Raw genomic sequence first — 26,610 nt, forward strand, 5'->3', positions numbered from 1 at the left:
AGCTCCTGCCAGGGATTAAGAGTTCCCCCAGTAAAAAGTGCACAAAAGCAGGGGGAAGCCCAGGGGTAGCACTCCCTGCAGTTCCCACCTGCAGTAGCTCTTGGTAGCCCTTTCAGGACTCACTCATGACCAGAGGCTGGGCTTTGCCTATCTTGTCATCCTGCCAGGTCCATCCTCCTGGGACATCATTGTGACCTGGACTGTTTCTTGACCCCGCTGTGTCCCTCCAGCAGCTGAGCCCTGTGCACCCCTCTGTGTCTTAGTCAGGTTGCAGTCACTTGGAATGAGGATTAGGAGCTAGCAAGTTTTCCTTTTGCTACCGATGTCACTGCTTCTGTCTCCCCTGTGTACCTTGGGAAAAGAAAGAGGGAGCAACAATGTCCTGGTCCAAGGGGCTCTCAATCCTCAAAATGGATTTTACCTGTCTCTGAAAGCTGCCTCCATCTCTCACCCCCCATTGCTTTCTCCCTAGGGAAATCAGTCTAAAAGGGGCTAATGGAACAATGTCCCTCTCCCTCTCCCCCCTCTCATTTTCTCTCTTTTTTTTTTATTAGCATTTGTGGAATTTATTCCCAAACTCTCCTAATCTTTCGTACACAACCATTTGATTTGCATAACCCAGCCCCCTCTCATAAAAACTGGCTGCTAGTTTAATTAAAAAATGTAAATTTGCTGTCATCTCGGGGCCTGGTGAATTAGGACGACATCGGCATTTTTTATTGCTGAAGACGTCCAAATTGATCCAGTCCGCGCTGAACCGGAGGGGAGGAGATGGTGCCGCGTGGGACTTTTGGCTGTAGGTTCTGCCCCTCCCCTGCTCCCAGCCAAGCCTCCTCTGCCCCCTCTTTGCTTTGCAAAGTGCAGCTGAGGACGAGGATGTTGGTTCTCCCCAACCCCGGCTGGATTGGCCAGCATGGCCTCTGCGATGTCAGCACTTCTGGGAGCTGAGCCCTGGGTGGCACCTGAGCTCTCAAACCCTGGGAACAGCCACGTCTTCAAACCCTGGGAGGGAGGGAGGGAAGGAGCCTGGCTGGAGGTGGGAGATGCGGCACAAGCAACGGTTGTCTTCACCTCCCACAGAGCTTTTCATTACTTTCCAGATACTTTCAACCAACTTTTCAGAGGGTAACCTAAATTGTAGGCTACAGAGCAGCCTAGGGGTGTGATTTGATGCAATGGGGGAGAGTCAAAGTGGCCACAAAGGCTTTCACTGTGAGGACAGCCAAGCGCTCTGGCAGCCTGAGGAGTGGGACAGACAAGGCTCTACAAGCAAAAGCTCTGAAAAAGATTCCTCACTCAGGCAGCTCTTTCCAACAGCAGCAATGAGGGCTCAGAGAGGAAGAACAAATAGGAAAACAGAAAGAGAAACTGCTGATATAGGAGCTATGTATTAAATATTTGATCCCTTCCAACCGAGCTATCCGGAGCACTCACAGTCATTTCGGCACATGCTGCCTCTCCCCATCTTGGACACTGTTCACTGCAGAAGGACACAGTGCCTGCACCCATTAGCAGACTCCACTCTGTCAGTAGCAGATCTAGAAGGAACATGACCCAGCAGACAGGGTAGAGGTGAAGAAACAGAAGTTTACCATCTCAGGGATCCATTTTCTGGTCTTTCTGTGAGTTACTGTTTTATAGCACCAAACTAATAGAAACACTCCTATGGGCTTCAACAGGCTTTGAAGCATGCTCTTCTAGTAATAGCTGGGCCCTGCTTAACACCATGATGAGAAGGTTAATCCCTGCCTGGGTAAATCCTTCCAAGGAAGAGCCTTCACTAGGTAGACTTGAATGCTTTCCACTCAACAGGCATCTCATAGGACTGTAGGAAATGACCTGAACAGCCAAAAAAAGTGCCTGTGAACCTTCTGCAGACCACAAGCTCAGCAGAGGAATGGTACCAACCTTGACTGAGTCAATCTCTCTCCAAAAATCTGCACAGAGTTGGCATCAGCCCAGAGGTGCTCTTGTCCACTGGCTGTTTCAAACAACAGGGATGTGACAAAACAAGGTCACAAAATGACCCTTTGAGTGGAAAATTGGGTGTTTCTCCACCCATTTACCATAGGTTACTTGGTCCTCGTTCTGAGATCAGTTCCTGTAATCTCATACCAAGGATAATTACACTGGGGAAGAGCTTCCCAAAGGAAGTGACAGGTGCTCAGTCACTCAAGATATTTACAACCAGACTCGCAGAAAGTCACATGTAGGGAACATCTTGCCACGATCCTGGGCGGATGGACTCAGATCATGAATTCCTTTCCAGTCCCTACACTCTCTGAATGCTTCTGGCCCTAGAAGGTCCATGCAAGGATTGACTGAGCTGAGAAAGCCCTCGGCAAGAGCAGACTGTCAGACCCCACATACCGAGCTCCCTCTGGGAAAGAAACCCCTCCAGACCTGCCTCTGCCAGCTGGCGGCTCGTGTGAGCAGCCCTGGGGCACTGCCTCCGGGAAGCCAGCGCTGCAGGGCTTGGAGAGAATTCAAGAGGCAGCGACTAAAGGAGATAAGCTGGCCCAAGTAGATAAGGTTTAGAGGTGGTGATTATGGGGCAGGTCTCTGCCCCGAGATCATGACAAGACGGGTTCACCCACACACAGACTGTAATGCTGACTTAAACAGATCTCCCAGATCCTCATTTCCATGGCTTACTGCATCCTGGGGTTCCCATACTGGAACACCAAACCCCATGTGTTACCCAGGCACAGCAGCTGGAAGGCTGAGCACCTACAACACATCCAGGAAGAAGAAGGGCCTGTTTTGGGTGAGATGATATTGCTTTTCTGGACCCTTTTTGGGCTGATGGGCCAGGCAGGGGCAGGGGCCCACTGGCCATAGGGCAGAGCTCCTGTCAGCAGAGGGCACTGCTGGCCCGGGAGGGGCAAGGGCAGGGGCACAGCCTCACCTGCCCTGGGCCAAGCCCAGCCGGCAACACCCGGGCAGCAGATCCCACCTCTGGGCTACCACAGGTCCTGGAGATGGAGATCAGGGGTAAATCATTGTTTATTATTCATTAAAGCATTTGCCCTCCTGCAGTTTCACCACATCCTTAACTCCTGGGCTGCCCACGCAGCCTCCCAGCTCCTTGATCTAGAAGGGAGGCAGCAGCCACATGCTGACAGCTGGACCCAACCAGAGCTGGCCTGGCACAATCACCAGGGGAAGCAGCTCCTGAGACGCTCAGTTCCTGCTATCAATGGTAGAAATAAATAAATAAATGAAATAAACGACGACAAAATTATCCTCTCAATCAAAATATCAGAGTACATAGTTCAGGCCCAGTCAATCATCAACCAGTTTATTACCATCTTACTCCTTATTAAAAAAAACAACACACACACACACGTACACAGCGGCTCCGCAGGAATTATGTGGACCGTGGCAGATCGCCAGCGCAGGCCTGTTTGGCCCATCGCTGCCATTTAGTTTTGAAATGGGAGAGAATGGTTTACACCATTTTGGAGAAGCAGGTATGGTTGTGTTAGCAGGTACCAGGCCAAAGTAATGGGATCAGGTCCCAAAGAGGGAGGTGCCATGGCCCAAGGGATTCCCAGTGAACTCCAAATCTGCCTACTTGGTGAAATCTAAACAAGACCCTGCCCCAGCCTGGCCAAGGGCTGGAAACCCACCAAGTACAGCGAGCACCAGAGCTGCACCTCAGCTACAATCATGCCCCAGCCGGATGGAGCCCTGTCCGCCACCACACCCAGGCCAGACCTTGCTCCCCATCCTGATACCTGATCAAAAACCAGTGGACGCACCACAAAAACTTACAACCAAAAACACACCCAGCCCCAGTCTGGGGCCTGTCATCTAAAACCAAAACATTGCCCCAGCCTGGCCACCGTCCTCCTCCCTGCCAGATATGAAGGGGTGGGGAGGTCTCATACACCTCACATGGAAGGACAAAAACAAACCCATCCCAGATATGCCCAGGTTGGGAAAACAAAAAAAAAAAGAAGGGAAGAAATACTCATTAAGAGTAATGAGCAGCCTCTTCATCCGACACTGCCTTGTCCCAAATAAATTAAATTCCTTTTCATTTAGCCAGCACGGAACCTGACAGGCAACCTTCACCAGCGAGCTGCCGGAGCTCCGAAGGGGAAAGAAATAAAAGAGAAAACAACCCACAAAACTCACAACAAATACGAAGGCGAAAGAACCATTTCAGACCCCCCGCCTAAACTTCCCCTCCGCATCCTCTCCCGGCCAGCCCGCGCCTCTCCCCGCCCGCAGTCCCGGCCCGGCCCGGCCCGGCCCTGCCCGCCGCGCTGCCGGCACCGACCCTGCGAAGCAGAGCCCCCCGGCTCACCTCACCGGGACCGGGGAGAGAGGGGCCGGAGCGGCGGCAGGAGAGGAAGCCAACTTCCGTGAAACAAGTGAAAGAAAAGTGAAAGAGTCTGCGAGCCCCCGGCAGCACCTGGTGCCGCGCCCGGCTCGGCCCGGCCCGGCCCGGCCCAGGAGCCCCTCGCACCGCCCCGCACCCGCCTCGGCAACGGGAAAAGTTTCGGGGCGGCGACAGCGGCGGACCCGGGCACCGGGTCCCGGGGAACCTGCCGACAGCAGCCGGCCCCGCGGCGGCGGAGGGGACGAGACGAGCGGCGGAGCGGCCGGTGCAAAGAGAGCTCCGCACCGCTCCGCACCGGGGACACCGGCACCGGCCGGGGGCTCTGCCGAGCGGCGGGCGGGGGGCTGGGGGTAGGAAAAGGACAATTGTGCTGTACTTACCATAGTCGGAGAGACGAAAGCCGAATTCACTTAAATAATCAACTTTCATAATACTTAATTAATACCTAATTGCAGCTGATTGCTCCCGAATAACAAGTTGTTTAAAGCACTGATGTCATTGCCGTGCCGGTCCTCCCCGAGTCACTTTGGCAGCGGGGCCGGGGGCGGGCACCGGCCGCGGCGGGAGGCGGTGACTGGCGGCCGGGACACGCCTCCGCGCCGGGCCCGCCGCCAGGGGCAGGTGCGGGACCGGACCCGCAGCGGGCCGGACCGGGCCGGGTCGGGCCCGGGTCAGGATTGGGCGGCCCCGGGGGTTGGTCCGACCTTGCGGCGCGGCTCCCGCTGCTGCCGGCGGCCAGCCCGGCCCGGCCGGGGAAGGGGCGCCAGGAAGCCTCGCAGCCGGGGTGCGCAGGGCCGCAGGCTGACGGCCCACAGGAACCGGCCCCCTGAGGCGGCCGCAGTGCCCTCGCGCCCATCGTCGTCGGCCTTCGCCACCACCTGCCCGCGGCCGCTCCGCCGGCGGCGACAGCGAGACTGCTCCGGGGCTGCGGGAGCCTCGCAGCAGGCGGAGAGGGGAAACCGGCAAACCGCGGGGGGCTGCGGGGAGCACCGGCGAGTCGCGTCGGTGCCCCGGGGACTGGGATGGGCAGAACCCACAGCCCTCGGGCAGGGGCAGCGCCTGGCGGGGGACTGGAGCTCGCGGCGTGCCCGTGGCCATGGGCGGAGGGGCGGCAGCGCTGGGTGCTCGTGGCCGGGCTGGTGTCACAACCCTGGAGGTTACAGCATCTTGCCCAATGCCCGCAGGAAGCCAGCGCCGCTTGGCCCACGCCGGGGGTGGGTTTTTTCTTCTGCAGCGAATTTCCTCATTTTTTGTTGCTTTATTTTTCTAAGTAGCAAAGAATGCGAGGGAGGTTCTAAGAGGCGTGTTGGGTAAACACAGATATAAGCCTCTTTCTTTAAAACAAACGAGCAGATTATTTACCTGATTAAATAGGTATTTTGAGCAGGTTGTAGGCTGTTTTTGTGAACACACCACATTTGGCTCCGTGGATTTTGGCAGAGCGGGGCTCCTCACCGGGGCTGAGGAGCAGTCCATGAACTCACCACCTTTTAAATCCTTTTTATAGGCAGAACTTAATGTGCTTTTCAAAGGAGGCCAGCATCATTACCCCACTGCTCAGATGGGGAAACTGAGGCACTAGCCAGGGAAGTGACTCGCCAAAAGTGGCCAGACAGGTTAGGCACAGGGCTGGAAGGAGCCCAGGTCTCTTTGGCTCCATGCAGCAGGACACGCTGCACCCAAAGAGTACCCTGAGCCCAGAGAGCCAACGCTGCAACTGCAACTAATCATCTCGACCAGTACTGCATTTGCATATGTAGAATCATGGAGGCAGTGCCAGGCCAGAGGGCAGGGAGAAGGAAGAGGAGAGAGGGGGAGTCATTTGTGAAAACCACAGGTATTCTGGCTTCTCCCAGGAAAAAAAAAAATCTAAACAAAGTCTAGTGAAATGGAGCTACCTGGGGACCCTTCAGGCCAGGGAGCAGAATGCGGACAGTCATGCCAGGCAGGAGGCATGTGTGCCCTGCCCAGGGGTTACCCAGGCAGCAGGACCTCAGCCAGGCAGTGCTCCTGAGCTGAGCCCTGCACAGGGCTCTCCTTCCCACCTGGTGCAACAACAGAACATTATCAGCATCACACGACTTCCCCTGCTGATTCCCTGCTGATTCCTGATGCCATTGGTTCCAACCAGCACTGTCACCCAGTACTGCCTTCAAAACCCTGCCTTGTCTGCATTTCACTTGGCCCCAGCATGCACCCCAGCCCAATCACCATCACCTACCATCCTCACCAGAGCCTGCCCTGGTCCTTATGCCTGAGTCAGACACTACAGCACCAGCCAGGGAATGTCCTCCCCCAAGAAGTGATGGACAGCACCAGAAATGTTTGTGCTGCTTTGTAACAGCTCAGTTTGGACCCAGGGCTGCTTTCCAGGCGTGAGGTTGCTAACAGGTCCTGTAAGTTCACTGCACCTTGTGTCACCTGGATTTCTCCATTTTCACTTCTCCTTTGAACTTAATATTTAAGCAGTGGGAGTTCTGCTCACTGCTGCTGTTCCCCAAGAGAGCAGCCACAGCTGTACCTCGGAGGGGGAACACACAGTGTCACAGGGTTGTGTCACTGAGCATACACAGACCCTTTAAACATACCTGTTCTACATGCACCAAGCTGAGCACGTTCACACATCAGTATACAAATGTTCCCCACCCCTCCCAACCCAGCACGCACACACAACATGCATATGCACTCTGACCACGAAAATGATACTCTCTGCTCGCTCACATTCAAATACACACATCTCCATACACCGTGACACACACGAACCCACACACACAACCTAAACACACCCGCAGGATCCCCTCTGCAGACTTCCCACTGTCCCTCCCACTCCTCCTCGCAGGAGCAACTCGCCAAGGTGTTTTTTCAGGTGAAGTCCACGCCCTGCAGCTGACGCAACGGCAAGGCCTGATTTCCTATCTCAGCCATCTCCAGTCACAGGATCAGCTTTTATTTCCCCATACTCCCTCTCCTTTGCCTCTTACCCAAAAGTTTGTTCTTTCCTCTCAGAGAGGCTGTGGAGCTTTCTGCTCCTCTGGAGACCCCCTTAAAGCAGCATCTCCCCTTCTTCCCTCCAGGGTATGGATCCTCTCCAAGCACAGACTGCCTCTGACGGTGAGGTGGCACAAAGTGGCTCTGGGACCCCCTGTTCCCCAGGAGCACTCGAGGGAAAGCAGCACCCCTCAGCCTGCTCTGAACTGTGCTGCCACCCTGGCTGCTCCCAGCTGCCCTTTCGCGGCAGGTGAAGAGAGCTCTCCTTGTCCCTTCCCACCCTCCCAGGGGCAACAGGACCGCTCGGTAATTAATGTTTGCCAGGTGCTCAGAGATCCTCAGATGAAAAGTGCAATGGGAGGGGGAAGGATGATTAATTTATTATTATTATTACAGTTTAATGCTTTCCCCGCAGACGGTGTGCCAGGGCTGAGCAGGGGGTGAGTCATGCTGATATGTGGGACATCCCCATTTTTGAGCCTCTTCTACCTTTGTTTTTTATGCTTAGCCCATTTTCTTGGCAGTTTCTCCCTCCTTAGCTGGAGCTGACCCTGGGGCCTGGGGCTGTGCTCTGGATTCATGTGGGCTCAGGGCGCTGGCTCTCAGATTGCAGGTTGGAGATCTGGCAGCGCTGTGCTCCTCCTCCTGCTCCTGCTTGGGGAGTCTATTAGGCAAATGCTCTTGCCCTATTTCTGTAATTTTGTTTGATTTCTGTTTCGTCAAGGGAGGCGCCCAGAGGCCTCAGGGCCTGGGCGGCAGGAGCAGACAATCCGTGCTTTCTTTCCCTTTCCTTCTCTTTCTCTTCTTCCTCTTCAATTCAGTTTCAATCACATTATTGGCACATGGTGCCCAGAGAGCATTGCCAAAGCGGCTGTGCCGAGTCCCAGGGTGCTGGGTGGGGCTCTGCCAGGATCACTTCTGCCATTTACTGGTTCTTGGCATTAGTCAAACAGTTTGACACCAGCTCCCTACCATGTAGCTGCTGCTCTTCCAGACACTCCACAGCTTTCAGCATCTGCTGGAAAACAAATGCTGCTCATCCCTTGACCACTACCCAGAGGGAATGACTGTCCCAGGTGTGGGCCATAGGGCAGTGAACATAAACTGCCTGTCCTCCTGCTCCACAGGGGCCCAGAAAGACTTTGGGGGAAGGAGTGGCAGGGGTTTGAATGCACTAACAATTAGTTACAATTTACTACAGCGATTAAAAGCATAGCCTGGGGATTTCAGGGTGAGGAGGCCAGGGGATATTCCTACCCAGGCATCGCATCCAGCAAGAAAGGTACCTGGCACCAAAGAGCTTGCAAAACCAACAAATGCTACTCTGAGCCAGCCCAGCACTGCTCCCACAAAGCCCCCAAGTGCCAGCTCGGCACACCAGGCACTGAGACGGCTTCTAGAGTCCTCAGGAAACTGCTGTCCAAGGGCAGGTGCCAGGCTGGGCAAGACCCATTCCTGCATGTCAAAAATAAGGTGATTCCTGGCTAGAGGAGCTGCCAGCCAGCTTGTGTTCTTGCACAGACATGCTTGGACACAAACACACAAGCACGTCATGTGCACTCACACATACACTCATGTTCATACACAAGTATACCAACACTGGAGGTGCTGCATATGGCTGCAGCAGCACACTGGTGTGATGTGGGCAGGGCTGGATTATCATAGGTGTCTTAGCAGAGATTGTCTTGATCTGAACAGATGTAGAAGACCTGCTACCATGAGATGGCAAGTGGCTCTGGGCAGAGAGGTGCTGCTACTCTACTTACGCCCCAGGGTCATGACTTTCTCCCCCAGCAACTGTGTCCTGAAATGGGCTGGGTTGCACCAGCAGGCAAAGCTTTTCGACCTGCAAGCCCAGCAAGCAACAGAGGTGAACAGGCAGCAAGAGCCAAGAGAGAAAACCCTGGACTGCATCCAGTGGGGCAAAGCATCCCCTTGTGCATGAGGCACTATGATGAGCATATGCAGAGAGATGCCCATGATGCAGCACGCCTGTGGCCGCGTGGGCTGGCCCTGCTTGTGCAACAAGGCTGCCTGAGCATCGCTGCTGCTGACACAGGGGATATGGTGCCACGCAGCCAGTGCCTGAGCAAGCACAGCACACACACCGGCACGGCACCAGCAGGGCCATGCGTGTGCACTGAGCACGGACGCACGGACACTGGCGGGGAGAGGCAGCCAAGACCCCTCGGAAGCGCGGCGGCAGCCCCTCGGGGGCCCTGGCAGCGGGCCGGAGGGGTGCGGGGAGCAGCGGCGGGCGGTAAGTGTGAGGCAGACGCAGCGATTGCATTACTGAAGGAGCCCAGGCTGGCAGTGCCGAGCTATCGTCCCTGTAATCCTGTTAGCCAGCAATCTCCATTCCGAAAGAGCTTCATTTCTTTGTGAATATTTGTAAACTAGATATCTAATGGAAAATTATAGGAAAATTATAGTGAAATTCATGACGAAGAAATCCGATTAGCCCTAATTCAATTATGCCATCTTAGCCCACACAGCACATTTCCCATTTTTTTCCCATAAATACCAATGCCAGGGGTCTGGGTAATCAAATAAAATTGAAAATCATCTTCCCATTAAATTCAATTAGCTGCAATTTCTAAAGCCTATCAGAGATTTTAATTACTAAATTATAAAATTCTCCAATGCTAAATTGAAACTAAAAAAATTGCACATCCTTGTGTTTCAGAAGAAAAAAACCTAGCAGAAACCTTGAAAAATACCCTTCTCCTCCCATCAGCACCCACGTGAGCATGGGTCTGGGCAGGCTTCACCAGAGAAATGGCTGTGGAGGGACAAGAACTAGGCCTAGGGAAGAAGGTGGCTACCTCTGACGGAAAGAGCTCGGACAGCTACTGAGACTAAAACCCAAACCCCAGCCCTAGGTACAACTCAGCTGGCCTGAAAAAGGAAAGGGGAGAAGTTAGACATCTCAACATATTTGTTCCCTTTTCCCAGATGAGGTCCTCAGTTCTAGCTGGTTCTCTGCACCTCTGTGCTGCTCTGCCAGGGACTAGTGACAAGCCACCATGCTCCTCCAGCCACTCTAACAGCCAAGACTCTCTAGGAGCTGAAACGAGTTTTGCCTGCAAATGGGCTCTGTGAGGCAGTCCCTCGAGTCTCTGTGTGCCAAACCCAGGGCAGGAGAGCTGGTGATGCCCAGAGGGAAGCAGGAGGGCAGATGCTAGCTTTGTGCTTCTGATAAAGCTTCTTGAATAATAGCCATGCAAGCCCAGTCCTGACACTGAATTAAGGGAAGCTGGAGCCCTCAGCAAACTGATTTAGCTTGAAGCACTACTCCAGTGAACACGTGGGATGTTCCAGAGGAGGGGGACGTGATCACCCTTCCCTGATAGCACCAGGAACTCTGTGAGTTCACAGAGGCACCAGGCAGCAAGCCCATCCCTGAACTGTTCTTTATTCAACAACCAAACCAAGCAGACAAATGGGGAACCAACAAAGCCTGTGCCTACAGATGCTCTCTTTCAGCCCTGCTTCTCTGGGGACCAACATGGCACGGCAACATGTCAAGGGGCAATTAACTGTGTGAACAAGCAGTGGGAGGAGAAGTGAAGCTCAGCTCTCCACTTACAATACCTGACCCTCCAAAAGGCAGCAAGTGAGGATTTTCCAACACCACTTTTAAGCCAGAGAGCACTTTTTAGATGGTATCCTGAAGGGTTTATTCATGCTCTAACATAAACGAAGCCGGTTTGTAACGCATTTCACAGCTCTGACTGGTGTTCAGGCTGCCCTGAACCAGGCCGATACTCGGTTTAATTTACTGGGCGCCCGAAAGTTGCCAACAGGGAGTTGCCCACAAACAGAACAACAACAAAAAAGTTAATGATCTGGGCTTTTTCTTTAATAAATAGGCAAACTGGCTGAGCCGGATTGTTGGCTGGCATTCATCTCCCCTTTATCACCCTGGAGCTTCTGTGACACATTCTCCAAATCATCAGCATTTTGCAATTTGAGGTTGTTACCAAATACTATTTTTTTGCCAAGGAAGGGAGAAAAATAAATTAATAATTAAGAAGCCCAAGCAAGGGAGAGGCTGCGGGTTGGATGGCGCTGCCACCTCCGCGGGGATTGCTCAGGCACCTGGCAGCCCGCCCAGCGTGCACCTTGGTCACCAGCTCACCCTGGAATGTGGTGCTGGCACCCAAGTGCTCCCTGATTTTACTACGAATTAATCAAAGTCTCCTCTGCAAACATCTAACACTAAATCACCACTGGCTGAGCCTCAGATGCAATTCCCCTGTTCTTGGGATTCGGCGCAAGGCAATCACCAGCACCAGGTGAAAGCTGAAGGGGTTTTCCTCTCTGTGCATCTCCTGGTACTCCCAGGCATCAGCCTCTCCCAGCTGGAAGGAGAAGAGATTTCCTGCAACTCTTCTCCTGCTCACAGCAGGTAACTACACAGACATTCAAGATATGCTGGGACAGATCTGCCTGTGCTGCCTGGCTGGAGTGTACTTAACCAGGGAGGGATTTGACTTGACTGTGAGCCGATGTGGATGGCAGAGGACTGTATGTGAGGCGTGTGTGTACCTTCTCTGTAGGCTTTCCTGCCCTCCCAATGTCTGCACACCTCATTTCTCTCCAAACCTGAAGTACCAAGCAGCCCCTGGTCTTGGCTGGCCCCTCAGAAGGTGGTGTGACCTGGCTGCTGCTCAGGGTGGCACCAGCACACATCCCTGCACAGCTCTGGAGACACAGCACTGCCCTGAGCCACGGGCGAGCTGTATTCCCCTCTCCGCACTTTGCCTGTCTCGGAGCCCTCTCGTATTTTCAGTGCTCACCAGACCATGAATTCACCTTCATACCAGTTACAGGGTTATTTAGCTTCTCCTGACACCAATAACCACCAAACTTTCACTGGCAGCTCAGCCTTCTCCCTGGAGACATGAAGCACTCCTCTCTCACCTGCCCTCGGGGCCACCCATGCACACCCACCGGGAGCACGGCGACAGATCCCCAGGCAGGACACAGTGCCTAGGGACATGGCTCACCCGCCAGCGACATTATCCCCACCCACATCCTCACTGTCAGAACAGGCAACAGAGCAGAAGAGTTAAAAAACAGATGGAGAAAGAGAAATAGAGGAAAGGGAGAGAGAGAGGGAAGGGGAAAATGGTGAGAAAGCACAACCGGGATGAACAGAGGAGGAGAAAAAACCCAAACCAACAAACAAGGCAACAAAGAAAGGAGCAGGAAAGCAAGAAGAGTGCAGGGACACACTGTGGTGTTCTGCCCCTGCACACCCCACAAAGTCGCACTCCAACTTATTCTACAGCCCTTCCTGAGATCTGCAGGCTCCACCAGACAGCCTCTGTGCAGCAGCTGGACTGTCTGTGCTTGGGCTGGGACACTGCTGAGGAGAGATGAGGATGATCTGCCTGGATGGGGAACACAGGGCTCCCCACCAGAGTGCCTGAAGGCTGTGGGAGGGCAGAAAACCCCAAACAGGAGGGTGAACTCCCCATGGAGGGTTGTGCACAAGGCAGGCCAGGAGCCTGTCTCTCCTAACTGATCCTCTGTTACCAGGAAGCCCTCCCTGCCTCCTTTGCTGGCCCAGAGCCACTTCTGCCACTCTCCCTCCCACTGGCCCTGAGCCATCCTTGCCTGTTCCCACTGCTGCAGATCTGTAAGGCATCTTTTTACCCCTTTTTCCCTCCACTGCCACAGCACCCATCTCCTGGCATCAGCTTCTGGCCCAAGGCCTTGCTGCTCACCCTTGGTCACATGGGCTTGCTTCTGAGTCTCCTGGGCTTTCCCATTCTGCCTGAACATTCTCCAGCTGAAGCAAGCACTGCAGCGACATTTCACTCTGAAGCCAAGCATGTGCTGACAGCAAGTGGCATCCCCAGGAGCTCCTTCCTGGCCCCCAGGGCTGTGCATGGCCAGACGCAGCTGAGGAGGTGCACAAGGCACTGCACAACTTGTGGTGCCTCTTCCCACCCACATCGCCCCAAGCTGTGCCTACAGCAATCCACCCTCCGCACCATCCCATGGAGGCTGTCCCCATCTCCTGTCCCCCTGGTGCAGCTTGCCCCCCTATCCCAGGTGACAAAATCCCCTGTCCTTTGCTCAGGGATTTCTTCTCTCCGTTGCTGTAATGAGAGCTCAAGGTGGGCATCCTCAGCTGTGGTCCTGGGGTACTATTCAAACATGACTCCTCTTAACTGGCTGTGCAGTGATATGGCCCCAGGAGCACAGGGAGTGCACAGGCACAGGTCTGCACACACTAAATGGATCTGAGAAAGGATCGGGGGTGGGCAGAGCTGCTCTTGTCCCCAAGGCAGTTGTAGCTGTCCTCACCTAACACCAGAGGCTGCCACACAGGAACAGCCACAAGAGCCCAAAGGGACAAGAACAGCGAAGACCAAAGCAGTAGCTTTGGCACAAGCTCATCACAGCCAAACTCTCTCCCCTGTCCTCAAGCTTCCTTGGGACAGTTCCTACCACTTGAATTGCTGGATTCGTGGTGCCACCCTGCAAAGGCAGCCCGAGGGGGGCCACAGCAGAGCCCCCCATTGCCTCACCTGCTCCAGAGCACATCCCAGCCTCCTGCTTCCCCCATATCACCATCCAAAAAAAACCCTCTGTGCAAACAATAGATCAATAGAGCCCTCGCCTCTTCGGAAGGAAAACAAACACCCGGATCACCGCAAATTAGAGAATGTTTCGCTTCACTTCATCCAAACAGGCTGACAATTTTTTTGGGTTGTTGCCACGGCGACAGAATAACACAGCGTTCAGCCTGTTGCAGAACAATCAATTAAGTTAATGCCTCGCAGTGCCTGTTTACTCTTCCATTTAGGAGGTGCTGCTCTCGCTCACTCTCTTTCTCTCTTGCTTGTTTCAAATTTATCATCCTTTGCTTCCTGCTCCTATTTCCTCTCTACTTAACCTAAAATAATGGCCCTCCCGTCAGCTACCTCTTGCTTTGTAAGGAGTCTCCCACTTTTCGGGATGATTACCTGGAATAAAGTTTTTCCCCCTCTCTGACTCCTGTCATTTCTCTTTTCTTCCTGGGAAAAAAGACAGACTGGGGATTTACCTTTACCTTTTGCCATACAGCCTCGTCCCCTCCTCCTGGTGTGCTCAGGAACTTACAGTTTCTAAATGTCCCCAGGGCCACCTTCTAAAGGGCAGGAATCACTCTGCTCTTAACAAGATGTATCTCTTGAGCTAAAGACCTATGAAATGATGAGAAACCCTTCCCCTATTGCTATTCATAGAATCAGAATTCTATGATCAGAGTTCTGGTTGGAAAAGACCTTCAAGATCACCAAGTCTTTTGGTCTCTTCTCCCTAGTGGCAAGTGACAGGACAAGAGGAAATGGCCTCAAGTTGCACCAGGAGAGGTAAATTTAGGTTGGATATTAGAAGAAACTTCTTCCCTGAAAGGGTTATCAAACACTGGAGATGTTTAGAAGATGCACAGATGTGATACTGAGGGATGTGGCTTAGCACCAGAGGTAGTTTTTCACACTGTGAGCCACAACCATAAATGAAGACCCACTGTGCACTAAATATTTTTTAAAGAGAACTATAAAAGGGTTTCACAAGGGTCCAGGTCTCATCCTATGGTCCATGTCAAACAAAGCACGTGAACAAACCAAAACAAAGAATATGTGCTTAAATGACTTTGGCTTAAGCAAAACTCAAATCAATGCTCCAAGCACGACGCTGCACTGAAGCCCAGATTAGGCTACTTAAAGATGGGCACCATCACCAGAAGATCATGGCAGAACCATCACTGCTGCTCTTGAAAAGAAATGAATGGCAAAGCATCTCTGGGCTCTGGCCTTGACCACCAGCAGGATGCCAGACTTGCCTGCTCTTGCCCCTGATCTTGTGGGTTTGTTTCCTGCCACACGCAGTGTGAGCAGTGACACTTGGCTGTGTGGCTTCACTGCCTGTCCACAGCCACTCTCCATCCGTGCACAATGAGCAGAGATAACACTGCTGCATCTCCCCACAGCCCTCCTGCAGACTCTGCAGCACCTTACAAGGTGCTGAAATCACAACTCCACCATCCTGGGAAGAATGAGATACCAGAATTGATCCAAAACAATCCTGAGATATAATTCAGGGCTTCTGCCGCCTGATCTCTCAGCACCCTGGTGCTCTCTTCCCCATTAACACAATATTCCTACACTCATGTCTTTGAAACCCCAGAAACTGTCCACCTCCCTTACATTCTCATACACCCAAATGAAAGGCAAAGGCAAAGGCAAGCCTGGTGTGAAAACGTGAAGAACCCAGGATATTGTCTTCTCATCCTGCCACCAGCAACAGGTGCCTAAATGTAAGGCTTACATTAATTTAGTATTGAGCAGCTGGAAATAAAGGGTAGACAGAGCAGGCAGAGGAGTGAGGAGCTCAGACACTAGGGCAATTTTCAGGAATAGGGTCAAATAGGACATCTACCCTCTCCCTCCTGAGCTGGTTCCTTTTCAAGGACCCTCTCACAAGCCAAGACTGCCACCCTGCTCACTGGGGAGCATGGCTGGCTGGCTCTGCACAGACTGCAGGATGGCTGTGCTGGGCAGGACCCCACCAGCATGCTCCCTCTCCCCCTCCCTGAGAAGAAGTTGTCAGCAGAACCTGTTGGAGCAGGGGCTCGTTGACTGCTCCCTGTCCATTACAGCCCAGATTATAAGCATATTGCACAGTGCTCTCTGCACGGTGCTGGGGAAATCCAATACGCTGAAAGGTTAATGCAATCAATTAGGGTGACAAGGAAGTGGAGTAAAGCCTTCTGAGTAGATGAAAGGGAAAGAGAGATGGAGACAGAGGAAAGCAAAGAGAAGGGGGGGGGGGGAGGGAAGGAGCAAAGAAAGATGAGTGGGAGGAGAAGGAAGATGGTATACAGGGCTTGTGTTGTAGACTCCAGGGTACTGCTGTGGCCCAAAGCACTGTGCTGCTCCAACATGGACAGGACTGGTGTGATCCCCAGGCCATGGATCCCCAAGGCAGCAGGTGGGCCAGGACTCCCCATTCTTGGCTTCTCCTGCCTTCTCCCATACTATGCAGAGCCCTGCCCAGGATGTCCTGCTGCCATCCTGTTCCCTAACACTGTTTGTTCACTTGTGGACTGGCAAAATGCTCACTGTGCCTTTGCTGCACAGCTGCCCAGAAGCAACAGAAGCGATTGCTTGGGCTTAGAGGTGCCATGCAAAGCAAATGATCTCAGTAAGCCATGGGGAAGCATAAGAGGAGGAGAAAAAACAAGGATAGAGAGAACTTCCCCTGACTGTTCATAGGCTCTGCACAGAGAAAGGTGAGGAAGAACACATGACATCTCTCTGTAAGCCTCCTAGCTAGACACTGGTCATCACCACAGGGCACTTGCCTGCACGTCCCCTAGTGTCATGAGGGAGTTTTCTTTAGGTCTGGCTATGTGGGAGCTCAGCCATGCCTATCTTGGGACCTCCTATAAAAGAGGTGAGATCTCTTCTCTCTTACTCTTTCAGCCTCCATTCACATGTGCTAACCTGCAAGGCCAGAGGACATCCCCTGACAAACCCCAGCCACAGCAGATCTACCTCTGCCTGCAGACAGTTTGATGAGGATGTGGTGGCACTCAGCCTAACAGCACAGCACTGAGATCCCAGTGCCATAATGTGCATCCTGCTTCTCCATCCTGCAGGGCACAGGCCTTTCCCTGCAGCATTCAACTCAGAGGAGAGCCCTGTCCTTCCCCTCCATGCCCCTGCTTGCTGCAGGCTGGCTGAGCTGCTGCTCTCTGACCCCCCAAGCAGCACAGTACTTCATTAACCTGGGCTGACAGGTCAGCCAGTGCAGCCCCTTCCCTACCAGGGCTCCTGCTTGTGCACAGCTCGGCCCAGGAGAACGTGACACCAGCTCATTAGGACAAATTATTACTCTATAACCCCTGCTGCACTGTCCCTTAATATGCCTATTTAGCAGGAGACAAGTCCTGGTGGGCTCCTCGGCATTAAAACAACCTCACAAATCACCAGAGGCACGAGCACCGTGAGCGCCGCTTCCGGGGGCAGAGGACAGGGCAGCTGTGCCCAGCTGCCTGCTGGAGGGTGCAGAGTCCCAGGGGCTGCTCTGCTGCACACAAACCAGAACTGCTGGTGTGGCTGTAACTCTGCAGGTGAGGAGTTGCCATCTGACTGGCTCCCTGTGCAGCCAAACATGTGCCCAAATTTCAGTACAACAAGGTGATGCTCCCCAGATGAAATCCACTGCAGAAGTATTCTGGGATGCCCAGTCAAACTGATGGACCTGCTGCCCTCTTGTCTTATCCCTCCTTCATTCCACCCTCCAGCACAACCATCAGTGTCATCTTCCACAGGAGACCAACTAGATTCCAAAGTTTCCTCTGTTCCCCTGGGATACACAGCAAGTCAGTGCCTGCCTTCACGACCAATGCTGACCCTATGGCCAGCTCCCTGCAGGCAGCCAGCAAAGCTAGAGAGTCCCTTTTGAAGCTGATGCTGTTGGCAGGCACCTCCCCACACCAGGCTGTGTTAAACTCTGGGGAAGTGAGGCCATTGCACGTGAAAGCAACCAGCTGGCACCTTGCAGGAGACCAGGACCACAGGCTGTCTGGGGCTAATCCTGAGATTACAGAACCTCTGCAATTCAGGGCACAGAGAGTGAGATATCACAGGGGCGGACAGGAACATGGACCACTGTCAATGGAAGGCTGCTACTGAACAAGGATTGGGAGCGTGAGGAAATCAACCTCCAGCCTGACCTGCAGGAGAGGGGAAGGGGAGAAAGAAAGCAGTGATTCACAGAACAGTGTGACAAAGAAGAGAGAGAGAGAGAGGGAAGGGGTAGCAGAGCTGTGCCAGGCACGAGAGAGGGAGGAAGAAGAGTAGAAAGAAGAAAGAGAAGAAACTGAGAGAAGTGTGTGATGTTGGGCACAGAAGAGAGCAGAATGAGAGTGAGCAGACAGAGACATGAGGGACCTGAGAGAAAGAGGGAGAGGGAGGGCAGGAGGAAAAGGAGAAGAAAAGAGCAAGAATAGCCACGCAGTGAGGAGCGCGCGGGCGAGGCCGAGCACTGTAACCAGGGTTGTGAAGCATGAAAAGGGAAGAATCTGCCTGTTCCTTTCAGCGCTCGGAGCATGGCGCTCGGTGGTGACCTACACTGTGCCTGGCTGTGATCACGTTTTCAGGGCCACTGCCTGCCGATCCCAAACAATGATGGGGAGCCTTTGAAGTCAGAGAAAGAAGCCGCAATGTGAACCGGGCACTTTCTTTTTTTCCCCTTTTTTTTCCCCCTCTCCTTCCCCCCCCCCCAGTTTTTTTAAGGACTGGGGGAAGAAGAGAGGAAAAGGAAGGGCTGACGTGTGGGGGGAAGGCTGGGGGAGACGTCACAAGGACAAAACAGAAAGTTGCTCTCGGCAGGGTGCCCCAAAACGAGAGACACAAAAAGAAAACAAACAGTTTATGAGTAGGGCACATGCTGCCTGTGTCTGCATGCCCCGCGCTGCCGGCCCCCCATGCTCCCAGGGAGGCTTCTGTTCCCCAGCAATGATGGATGGAGGCACAGGGCCATTCAGGTCTGCCATGTTACAGCAGCGGTATTTACATAACACTGGCCTTCCACCGGTCACCTCTGACACTGCCCAGCCCGGCCTGGGGCCCCCTCCCACCCCAGCCAGCCCGGGCCCCTCCAATACTGCTCAGACCCAGCCTATAAGCTCTCTGAAGCTGGGGCTCCGGGGTCTCCACTGCTGCAGGGATGCTCTGAGCACAGACACAGCACAGTGAGCATTCCAGGCACCTCTGCAGAGCAGTGGGAGAGGAGAGATTTGGTGGCATGAGGGAGAGTAGAACACAGAGACATGAGAAAGAGAGTGGGCACCCCTCAGGTGACTCACGTGGCACCCCATGGTACTCCTGGGGCCATGAGGAACAGGCAAGGACAGTGGGAACTACCTTGGTGTGGCAGGGGCTTCTCAGTGACCAGCACCTCTGGTGGCACAGGGCCTCTTACCCAACACATGAAGACAAGGATTTTGAGAGAGCTGGGCTCTAGACCTCTGCCTCTTACCAGGCACAGACTAAATGGCCATGCAGCAATAGCAGACTGTGAAGCTGTTGCTTGGTTGGTTGTGGGTTGTTGGTTTTTTTTGCAGTAGCACAGACCCTGAGGGTCTGGGTGAAGGGAAAACCCAGAGAAGTCAGGATTCTGATGGAGACACAGAGCTGCTTCCAGCACAGTGCTGCATTCTGAACAGATGAAAATGTGCCAGAGGAGGAGGACAGCATGCACATCACCACCTTAAATTATGTGAACTGAGCTCAGCAAAACCTCACAGTAGATGGAGACTGCATCCTATTCAGTGAAAGGACCTTATCCATCTCCCACCAGCCCACATGAACAAAGATAAAACAGTACCCTGCTCACCAAAGCCCTTACACGCCTTTTTATCTGTGAAGATAGAGGCAGTAGAGAAAATATTGAGGAAAACCCACAGTGACAAAACCAGGTGCCCAGAACAACTGGTGTACAAAGACAAAGATGAGATTAGGACACACACAGAGGCCATGTCTGCATTAGACCTTCTGCTGTTCTCATCTCTCTTTGTAACTAACAACAGTCCAATCCCAGAAGTTCTAGTGCAGACACAGCCCCAGCCAGCAGGCCATCAAGTGTGAGAGACACACAGAGGAAAAGAGAACCCAGGAGGGCGTAGTGACATACCCATTGCAGTCTGAAGTCTCTCCTACCTTTCGGAGACTTCAAGGCCTGGTTTCTTGCCTCGCTTTTAGCTCTAAATTCACTTCATCCTGGGGAAGGAAGAGAAAGAATCCAGTCAATGCACAGGGGACACCTGACCAAGAGTCAAGGCGTAGGCACAAAAACTGGGTGAGAACCCAGCTGCAAGCATGGCCAGCATGGGGCATTCAGCATAGGAACAAAGTGCTCTCCTGCTCCTGGCTGCACCATGCAGTGCCACGCACACCTTGAGACACACTTCACTGTGCAGGAGGCTCCTAACGAGGGCTGGGAATAATTTAGCATAGAGAGAGCAGCAATCACAAGCCTGAATCCTGCTTCCCAGGTGCCACAGACAGAGCTCATGCTGGTCTGCACCATGCTTTGCCCACATATCCAAGGGTGCCTTCTGCTCCATGTCAAATTTTTGCCTTTTCAATCTTCCCACTCCCTCTGCTGACCCCTCTTGCCCAGAGGTTCACCAGCATGCTAATGCTGAGGGCACGAGGTGATGGGGTGCTAAACAAGGCCCTAAGGGACTGAACCCCCTTCTCCACTCATCTGTGCATCTTCCTTCCTGGAGAATACAGGGAGCAAGAAGAAAAGAGAAAAGGGACAGGGGGAAAAGTCACAGCAAAACACATGAAAAGTAAATTGAATTATTTAAAACCATATGTTCCAAAAATGTGACAGAGCATAAAAGCCGTGCCGTGAGACTTCCGGAGGGGCTTATCCTGCACAGGCTGGGTGGGAGGAGAGCTGGCAGGAGGGGGAGGACTGCTCCACAGTCAGCCAGCCAGGGACTTCCCTCTCCCAGAGCCGGAAGGTGGCAGGGAGCATGGGGTGGCTTCATGCACAGTGGCAAGGGTGCTTGGCCCATGCTGCAGAATCTGTTTTGCAGCCCTGCCAAAACAGCTCTCACAGCTGCCCAAGACGTGGCAGTGAGCTGACAAACCAGCCCGAGGTCATGCACAGCCAGTCCGTGGCTGAATCCAAGAGCCCCAATGCCAAGCATGGGTTCACAACCTGCCTCCCTCTCTGGGGTGTGGCAGTGTGTGCTGTGACCCAGCCCTTGAAGAGACCCTGCCCCTTGGAGAGCAAAAGTGAGAAGGACTTGGCTCTAGGGACTCTGCTGCCGCTGCAGCTCACCCCCATGCGTGCGGATGGCCTCCTCCTGCCACTCACACCCCTCACTGCCTGCATGCTGTGCCAAAGATAGCTGCCTGGTGTTGGCTGGGATCCAGAGCAGGAAGGAGCTGGTGAGATATCCCAGATGGATGGATGGACATGGAGTGCAGGGAGCCCCTTGGGTGAGGAAGGTGCATAAGCAGCCTGGCTCCTTCCTTTCCCACCCAAATCCTGGTGCTAACATAGCAGAGGGGACAGCTGGAGTAACAACTTCCCCACTCGAGGTCCTTCTCCCACCCTGGCACCCTCTGTCCTTCCATCTCTCTGCTCCTGTCTCCCACCTTTTCCTTCCCTTTGTTCTCCCTTTCTTCCTTGTTCTTTCCATCCCTTTCTCTGCCATTCTGTCACGCTCTTTCTTCTCTCCCTCCCTTTTGTTCTCCCCCCCTTTCCCAAGCTCTCTGCCTGTAACTGCCTTCCTGGCTTCCCTCCCTCACCCTTCTGCATGGTCAGTTCTTGGGTTTGAGTTTTTAATTATTTTTTTTTTTAACTCCCCTTCTTTTGGCCACAGCTTATCAATGATGCAAGAGGAATAACGCCAATTTACTTAGAATGTGTAATCCCCAAATCAGATTGGGGGATTGTATGAGGCAATATGACCTTGCATATGTCTCCATTAAAGCCAGCCAGGCCTCCTCTTGTATTCTGTGTTCCCAGTACATATTTAGACAGATAACGCTAATTGTACTTGACATGTCCTCTTAAGGATGGACTCTTCCCTCCCCCAGCTCTGCCTGCTTCCCTGCCTGACAATGCGCCAGAGCAGAGCTCGCTCGCAGCGCGGCACGGCACCTGCAGGGCTGGCCGGCCAGGTGGGCGTCGGGCACAGCCTGCGTGCCCAGCTCCACTCTGCCAGCCCGCACCCTGCCCGGCACCACACGCCTCCATGAAGGGAGCGGAGCTGGCAGGCACGGCCTGGGCAATGAGCAGGGGCAGGGGGGGAGTTACTGGGACGTGGTTAATGTGAGATTACACACTGCCGCTGCAACAGCCATGGATCCTCCTGAAAAATGAGCAATGTGTGGCCACCGCTGAAGCCACGGCTGCAACCTCACCCTGCCCCTCTTCCTGCTTACCACTGCCACCCTCCCACCTCCACCTCTTGCCTCATCCCTGCCTCCTCGACCTCCTCTGTGGGGCTTCCCCTTTCACTTGCTCCAGCCCCCTCCCTCTGCTTTAAGAATCCAAGGCTGACTCCTTGCTCAGCATTCAGACAAAGAGAGGAGATCTGCTCACCACGACCATCTTTGAAGCCTTCTTCCTTTCCAAGGAAGGGCTTCTACCCTGCACATCTCAGCTCCCACACCTGGGCATAAAGTTCTTTGGACAAATATTTGTTATCTGGACACTGGCCTGTGGATCCCTGCTCCGGCTTCTGGGGAACATTGTGAAGGAGTCATAGAATCATAGATTGGTTTTGTTTGGAAGAGACTTTTAAAGGTCATCTAGTCCAACTCTCCTGCAGTAGGAGGGACCATAGAGGGACCATATTCAACTATAGCAGGTTGCTCAGAGCCCTCAATCTGACCTGGGATGGTTCCAAGGATGGGGCATCTCCCACCTCTCTGGGCAATGTGGGCCAGACTCTCAACACCATCACTGTAAAAAATCCCTTCCTTCTACTTAGTCTGAATCTTCCCTCTTAGTGTAACTACCACTCCTCGTCCTGTTGCAACAGGCTCTGCTAAAAAGTTTGTCCCCATCTTTTTCATCAGCCCCTCTCAAGAATGGAGAGGCTGCCTCTCCCCCTCTCGTCTCTGGAGCAGACAAGCAGGACGCAGGAGGAGGAGGGGAGTTCATTCCAAGGAAACCAATGGATCCAAACTCTTTGCCGAAGTGGACTCAGATTTTTTTTTTTCCCCTTGACACAACATCCTAATTCGACTTTTTCAGTATCTTTCCCTCAACAACCTTTTTTCCTTCCTCCCCTTCCTACCCGGCAACTGCGCATTTATTAATTCATGAGGCACTAATTAGTTCTTTGTTTAATTTTGTGTTAAACAGACTGACCGGAATGATAACGACTTGCAGCGTTGCATTACGGTCCCCAACCGCCCCTGTTTTCTGACAACAAGGGAGCGCAGTGAGACTGGCGTGATGAACCCCAATTCCCACTCCAGTTGCACTTCATTAAGTCAAAATGTGACAAGAAGCTTAGAGAGCAACTTTCAGATCGGATCGCACATAACAATTGGGCAGGAAACTTTCTGAGGGGGAAGCGGGAGAGGCACTGGCAGCCAAGGCTGGCACCACGCACAATTCCCCAGCGTGCCTGCCTTAAAGGAGCCGGCTCGGGCTGCTGAGGCAGGGCTGAGGGCACGTGCTGCCAGCCAAGGGTGCCAGGGGAGGAAGAGGAGAGGAAGGGCAGCAAGCCAAGTCGAAGGCACAACAGGCCAGGGCAGAAGGTGTCACTGCTTTCTGATCCCCTTGGTCTCATTTGATGGGCTGTGTTGGCAGCCTGTGGGATGTGCACCCCAGGTGGGATAACCCATCAGTGAGTCACTCCAGGAATTCTGAGAGCATCTTCAGGCACCTTCAGCTCCATGCCTCAGTTTCCTTCCTGTAGCTCTATGGTGAGACAGCTGGTGATCCATGCAACTATCAAGAACTACACAATTATGGCAGAACTTGATCTCAAAGGTCTTTTCCAAGCTAAATGATTCTAGGAGTCTATGAACTATAATGGTGTCCCCTAAACTGCCAAGGGAGAGGTCAAACATTGGCACCCACACTGCCAAAATGAGCAGTGAAGGGACAGCTCTGCCAGCAGGGACAGGGACAGCTATTCTCATGGGGAAGGAGCTGTGCCTTCCTTTAGCTTTGCACGGTGCCTGATGTTCCACTGGCAATACCAGTTTCTGAACTGTCCTGGTCACTCTGGTATCCACAATAAACCTGGAAATCCACAAATCAAGTGTCCCACACCCTGAGCTTGGCTCTACAGAGGAGAATACACAGCACTGCCAGCCCTGGAGCCCTCTTCTGAGAGCTGCAGGAGCCTCACTCATAGGAGCTATGGCACAGGGTCTGGGTACACGGTCACACATCTGGCCTGGCCCACACCTCACCTGGCATAAAAAGTCTGAGCATGACTAATTCCTGGCCAATATGAGACTGACAAACAGATGACACAGTCTGGGTCATAACCAGTCTCAGCTGCATCTGTCCCAGTCTTGTTAGCACATGAGGGTGTCCAACCTATGGCCAGCTCCTTGAGCCCCTTCTGGCTCACTGAGGTGCAGGGAAGTGTAAACAGCCTGTAAGAAAGTGCAAAGGATCTTAAAACACCTTCTGAGAGGGTGGCTACATGGGAAAGAGGACTTCCCAAGTGCACTGAACATGGAAGTTTTGCAGTGGTTCAAAACACATCTTCTGCTACTGTCAGCTATGGGAATAAGCCAACACCACACAGAAGTGAAATGAGCTGGGAGGTCTCAAAGCCTTTTCCAGCAGGTATTCTTCCACACATCTCCCTCTCTCCCCAGGAAAGGAGGACTCTGCCTTGTTCTGCACAGCCCAAAAGCTCAATTAAGGTCCAAAACACTGGTATACACATTTGGGGCTCACTCTTGAGTGCCACATCAGGACTAGGGAGTGACAAACTGTGTGGGTGTGCACTGCAGTATGTCCTGAACAGAGCAGGGGCAGAGGAGTGAGCACTGTGACTGAAGCCTCTGCACCTCGGGGGATGCCTGCACAGCACCAGTCTCTACGTGCACTATCAGTATTTTCACCTGAGTGAGCTCTGAACATAGGAGTCTTTGGGGAAGGGACCAGGCTGCAGCAAGGTATCACAGCATGGCAGTTGCCAGCACACTCACAGCTGAACAGCACACGGATCTGCTAGCAGACGTGCTTGTGCTGGCTTCCATCTTTCATGAATCTGGAATGCACCAGGGACCTCTGTGACTGACAAAAAGGCTGTTCCTCCATGACAGAAATCCCAGGAAGGCACCAGATCCCTCTGATTTCAGTTCTACATGAGCTCTGTATCCCATCAAAAGGCATATGTAGTAATTAACACTCAGCTGGAGGGTTGGTGTCCAGAAAGGGCAAAAACACCCATCAACAGCTGAAGCAAGGGCAACTGAGATGATCCAGGATTGCTGGGGACAAGGAACATTTCCCTATTGTCACCAGCCCAACAAGTCTTGGTTTTGAAGATGGGCTGGGATATCCTAGCTGCTCACCAGACACGGTTGGGCTTGTGTCTGCTGAGTAGATGTTTCAGAACAAAAGGCAGATACAAATCCCATCTCATTCCTTCCTGAGCCCAAATCAGGCTCTGTGCCATGGACCCTGTCCAGGAACTGATGCTGAGAGAAAGGCAGCTCACACCCTCTCTCAGGAGCACAGGGATAGGGCAGAGATGTCCCCAGACTGCCCTAAGCAGGGGCAGAAGCTGGTGAGCCAAGGGGACTGGCACAACTGACAGGGCAAAGTAAGGAGCAGCCAAAGGACACCTCAAGTTTCCCAGAACAGAGTCCTCATGCTCTCACCACACAGACACACCTAGCTAGGCTTCTCCCACTGGGCTGCTCAGGGCAAAAGGCATGGGCTGAAGGAGAGGAAATCTCCTTTTATCTCCTCTTTCGCCCTTTCTGGCTGCCATTGCAAGGCAATAGCAGTGGAGCAACACTACCCAACTACAGCCATGGACTGTTCAGGCTACACAGCTCTCTGCCAAGTTTTGTGCTGGAAAGAGGAGTTACAAGCATCCCCAACAGGTCATGTTCTGCCCCTTCTTCCTAAAACAACATGCTGAAATGTCCTAGACTCCATCCCCAATCCTCTTTAACCAGAAAAACTCTCCTCCCAGGATTACAGGCCCACTGCCCCCCTTCTTTTCCCCTCCATCTGGCTGGGAGCAGCCTGGGACCGAGTGCTCTTCCCAGCCCTGGGAGAACCCTGCAGTTTCTCTCTCATAAAAAAGAAAAATGGGAGCTATAAAAAAGGCAAAGAAAAGAAAAGCAAAGCAAAGGGAAATCACTGTGAAAGAAGAAAAGAGCAAACCCCCCCCTTCCCTTCCACCCCTTCCCCTTTACCTGCCTTTCAGCAGTGGGTAGGAGCCGCCTGCTTCGTTGCTCCTGAGGTCTTCCCCTCGGCACAGCACTCCCTGGGGAAGTCCTGCCCTGCCTCTCACCCTTTCCCCCATCTGCTCAACCTGTTGAGCAGAGCCCAGTCCAGCTCAATAAAGGTGATGCAGAAAGAAGGAAAACCAGTGCTGGGCAGTAGAAGAGTGACAGGGCCTGTCCTGGAGGTAACGTGCAGCTCAGTGTACACCAGCCACTTCTGAGCACTGGAGCCAAGCACAGGACAGAACAACAAAGAGGTGGCAGCCCCTGCTGATTCCAGTTCATTGCTGGTCC

The 26,610-nt window shown here is 53.2% G+C and overlaps 1 protein-coding gene across 7 annotated transcripts in view; it reads right to left on the reverse strand.

The window, feature by feature from the left end:
- CASZ1 (castor zinc finger 1) overlaps positions 1–26,610 on the reverse strand; it is a 202,145-nt gene that overhangs the window by 87,579 nt on the left and 87,956 nt on the right. For 2 of the 7 annotated variants that reach the window (XM_068158406.1, XM_068158403.1), the window contains exon 3: positions 20,068–20,127. Coding sequence is in view for 3 of the 7 variants with exons in the window: in XM_068158401.1 (XP_068014502.1) it covers positions 4,732–4,780 (49 nt within the window). In the remaining 4 variants the exon portion in view is untranslated. Of the gene's footprint in view, positions 1–4,731; positions 4,896–20,041; positions 20,128–26,610 lie in introns of those variants that run through there. The other 5 variants (XM_068158405.1, XM_068158402.1, XM_068158401.1 and 2 more) reach the window with 4 other exon arrangements.

Source organism: Melanerpes formicivorus, unplaced genomic scaffold (assembly GCF_026170545.1).
Source record: "Melanerpes formicivorus ecotype bairdi unplaced genomic scaffold, bMelFor1.0.p_v2 SCAF_39, whole genome shotgun sequence".
In the NCBI taxonomy this organism is placed as follows: Eukaryota; Metazoa; Chordata; class Aves; order Piciformes; family Picidae; genus Melanerpes; species Melanerpes formicivorus.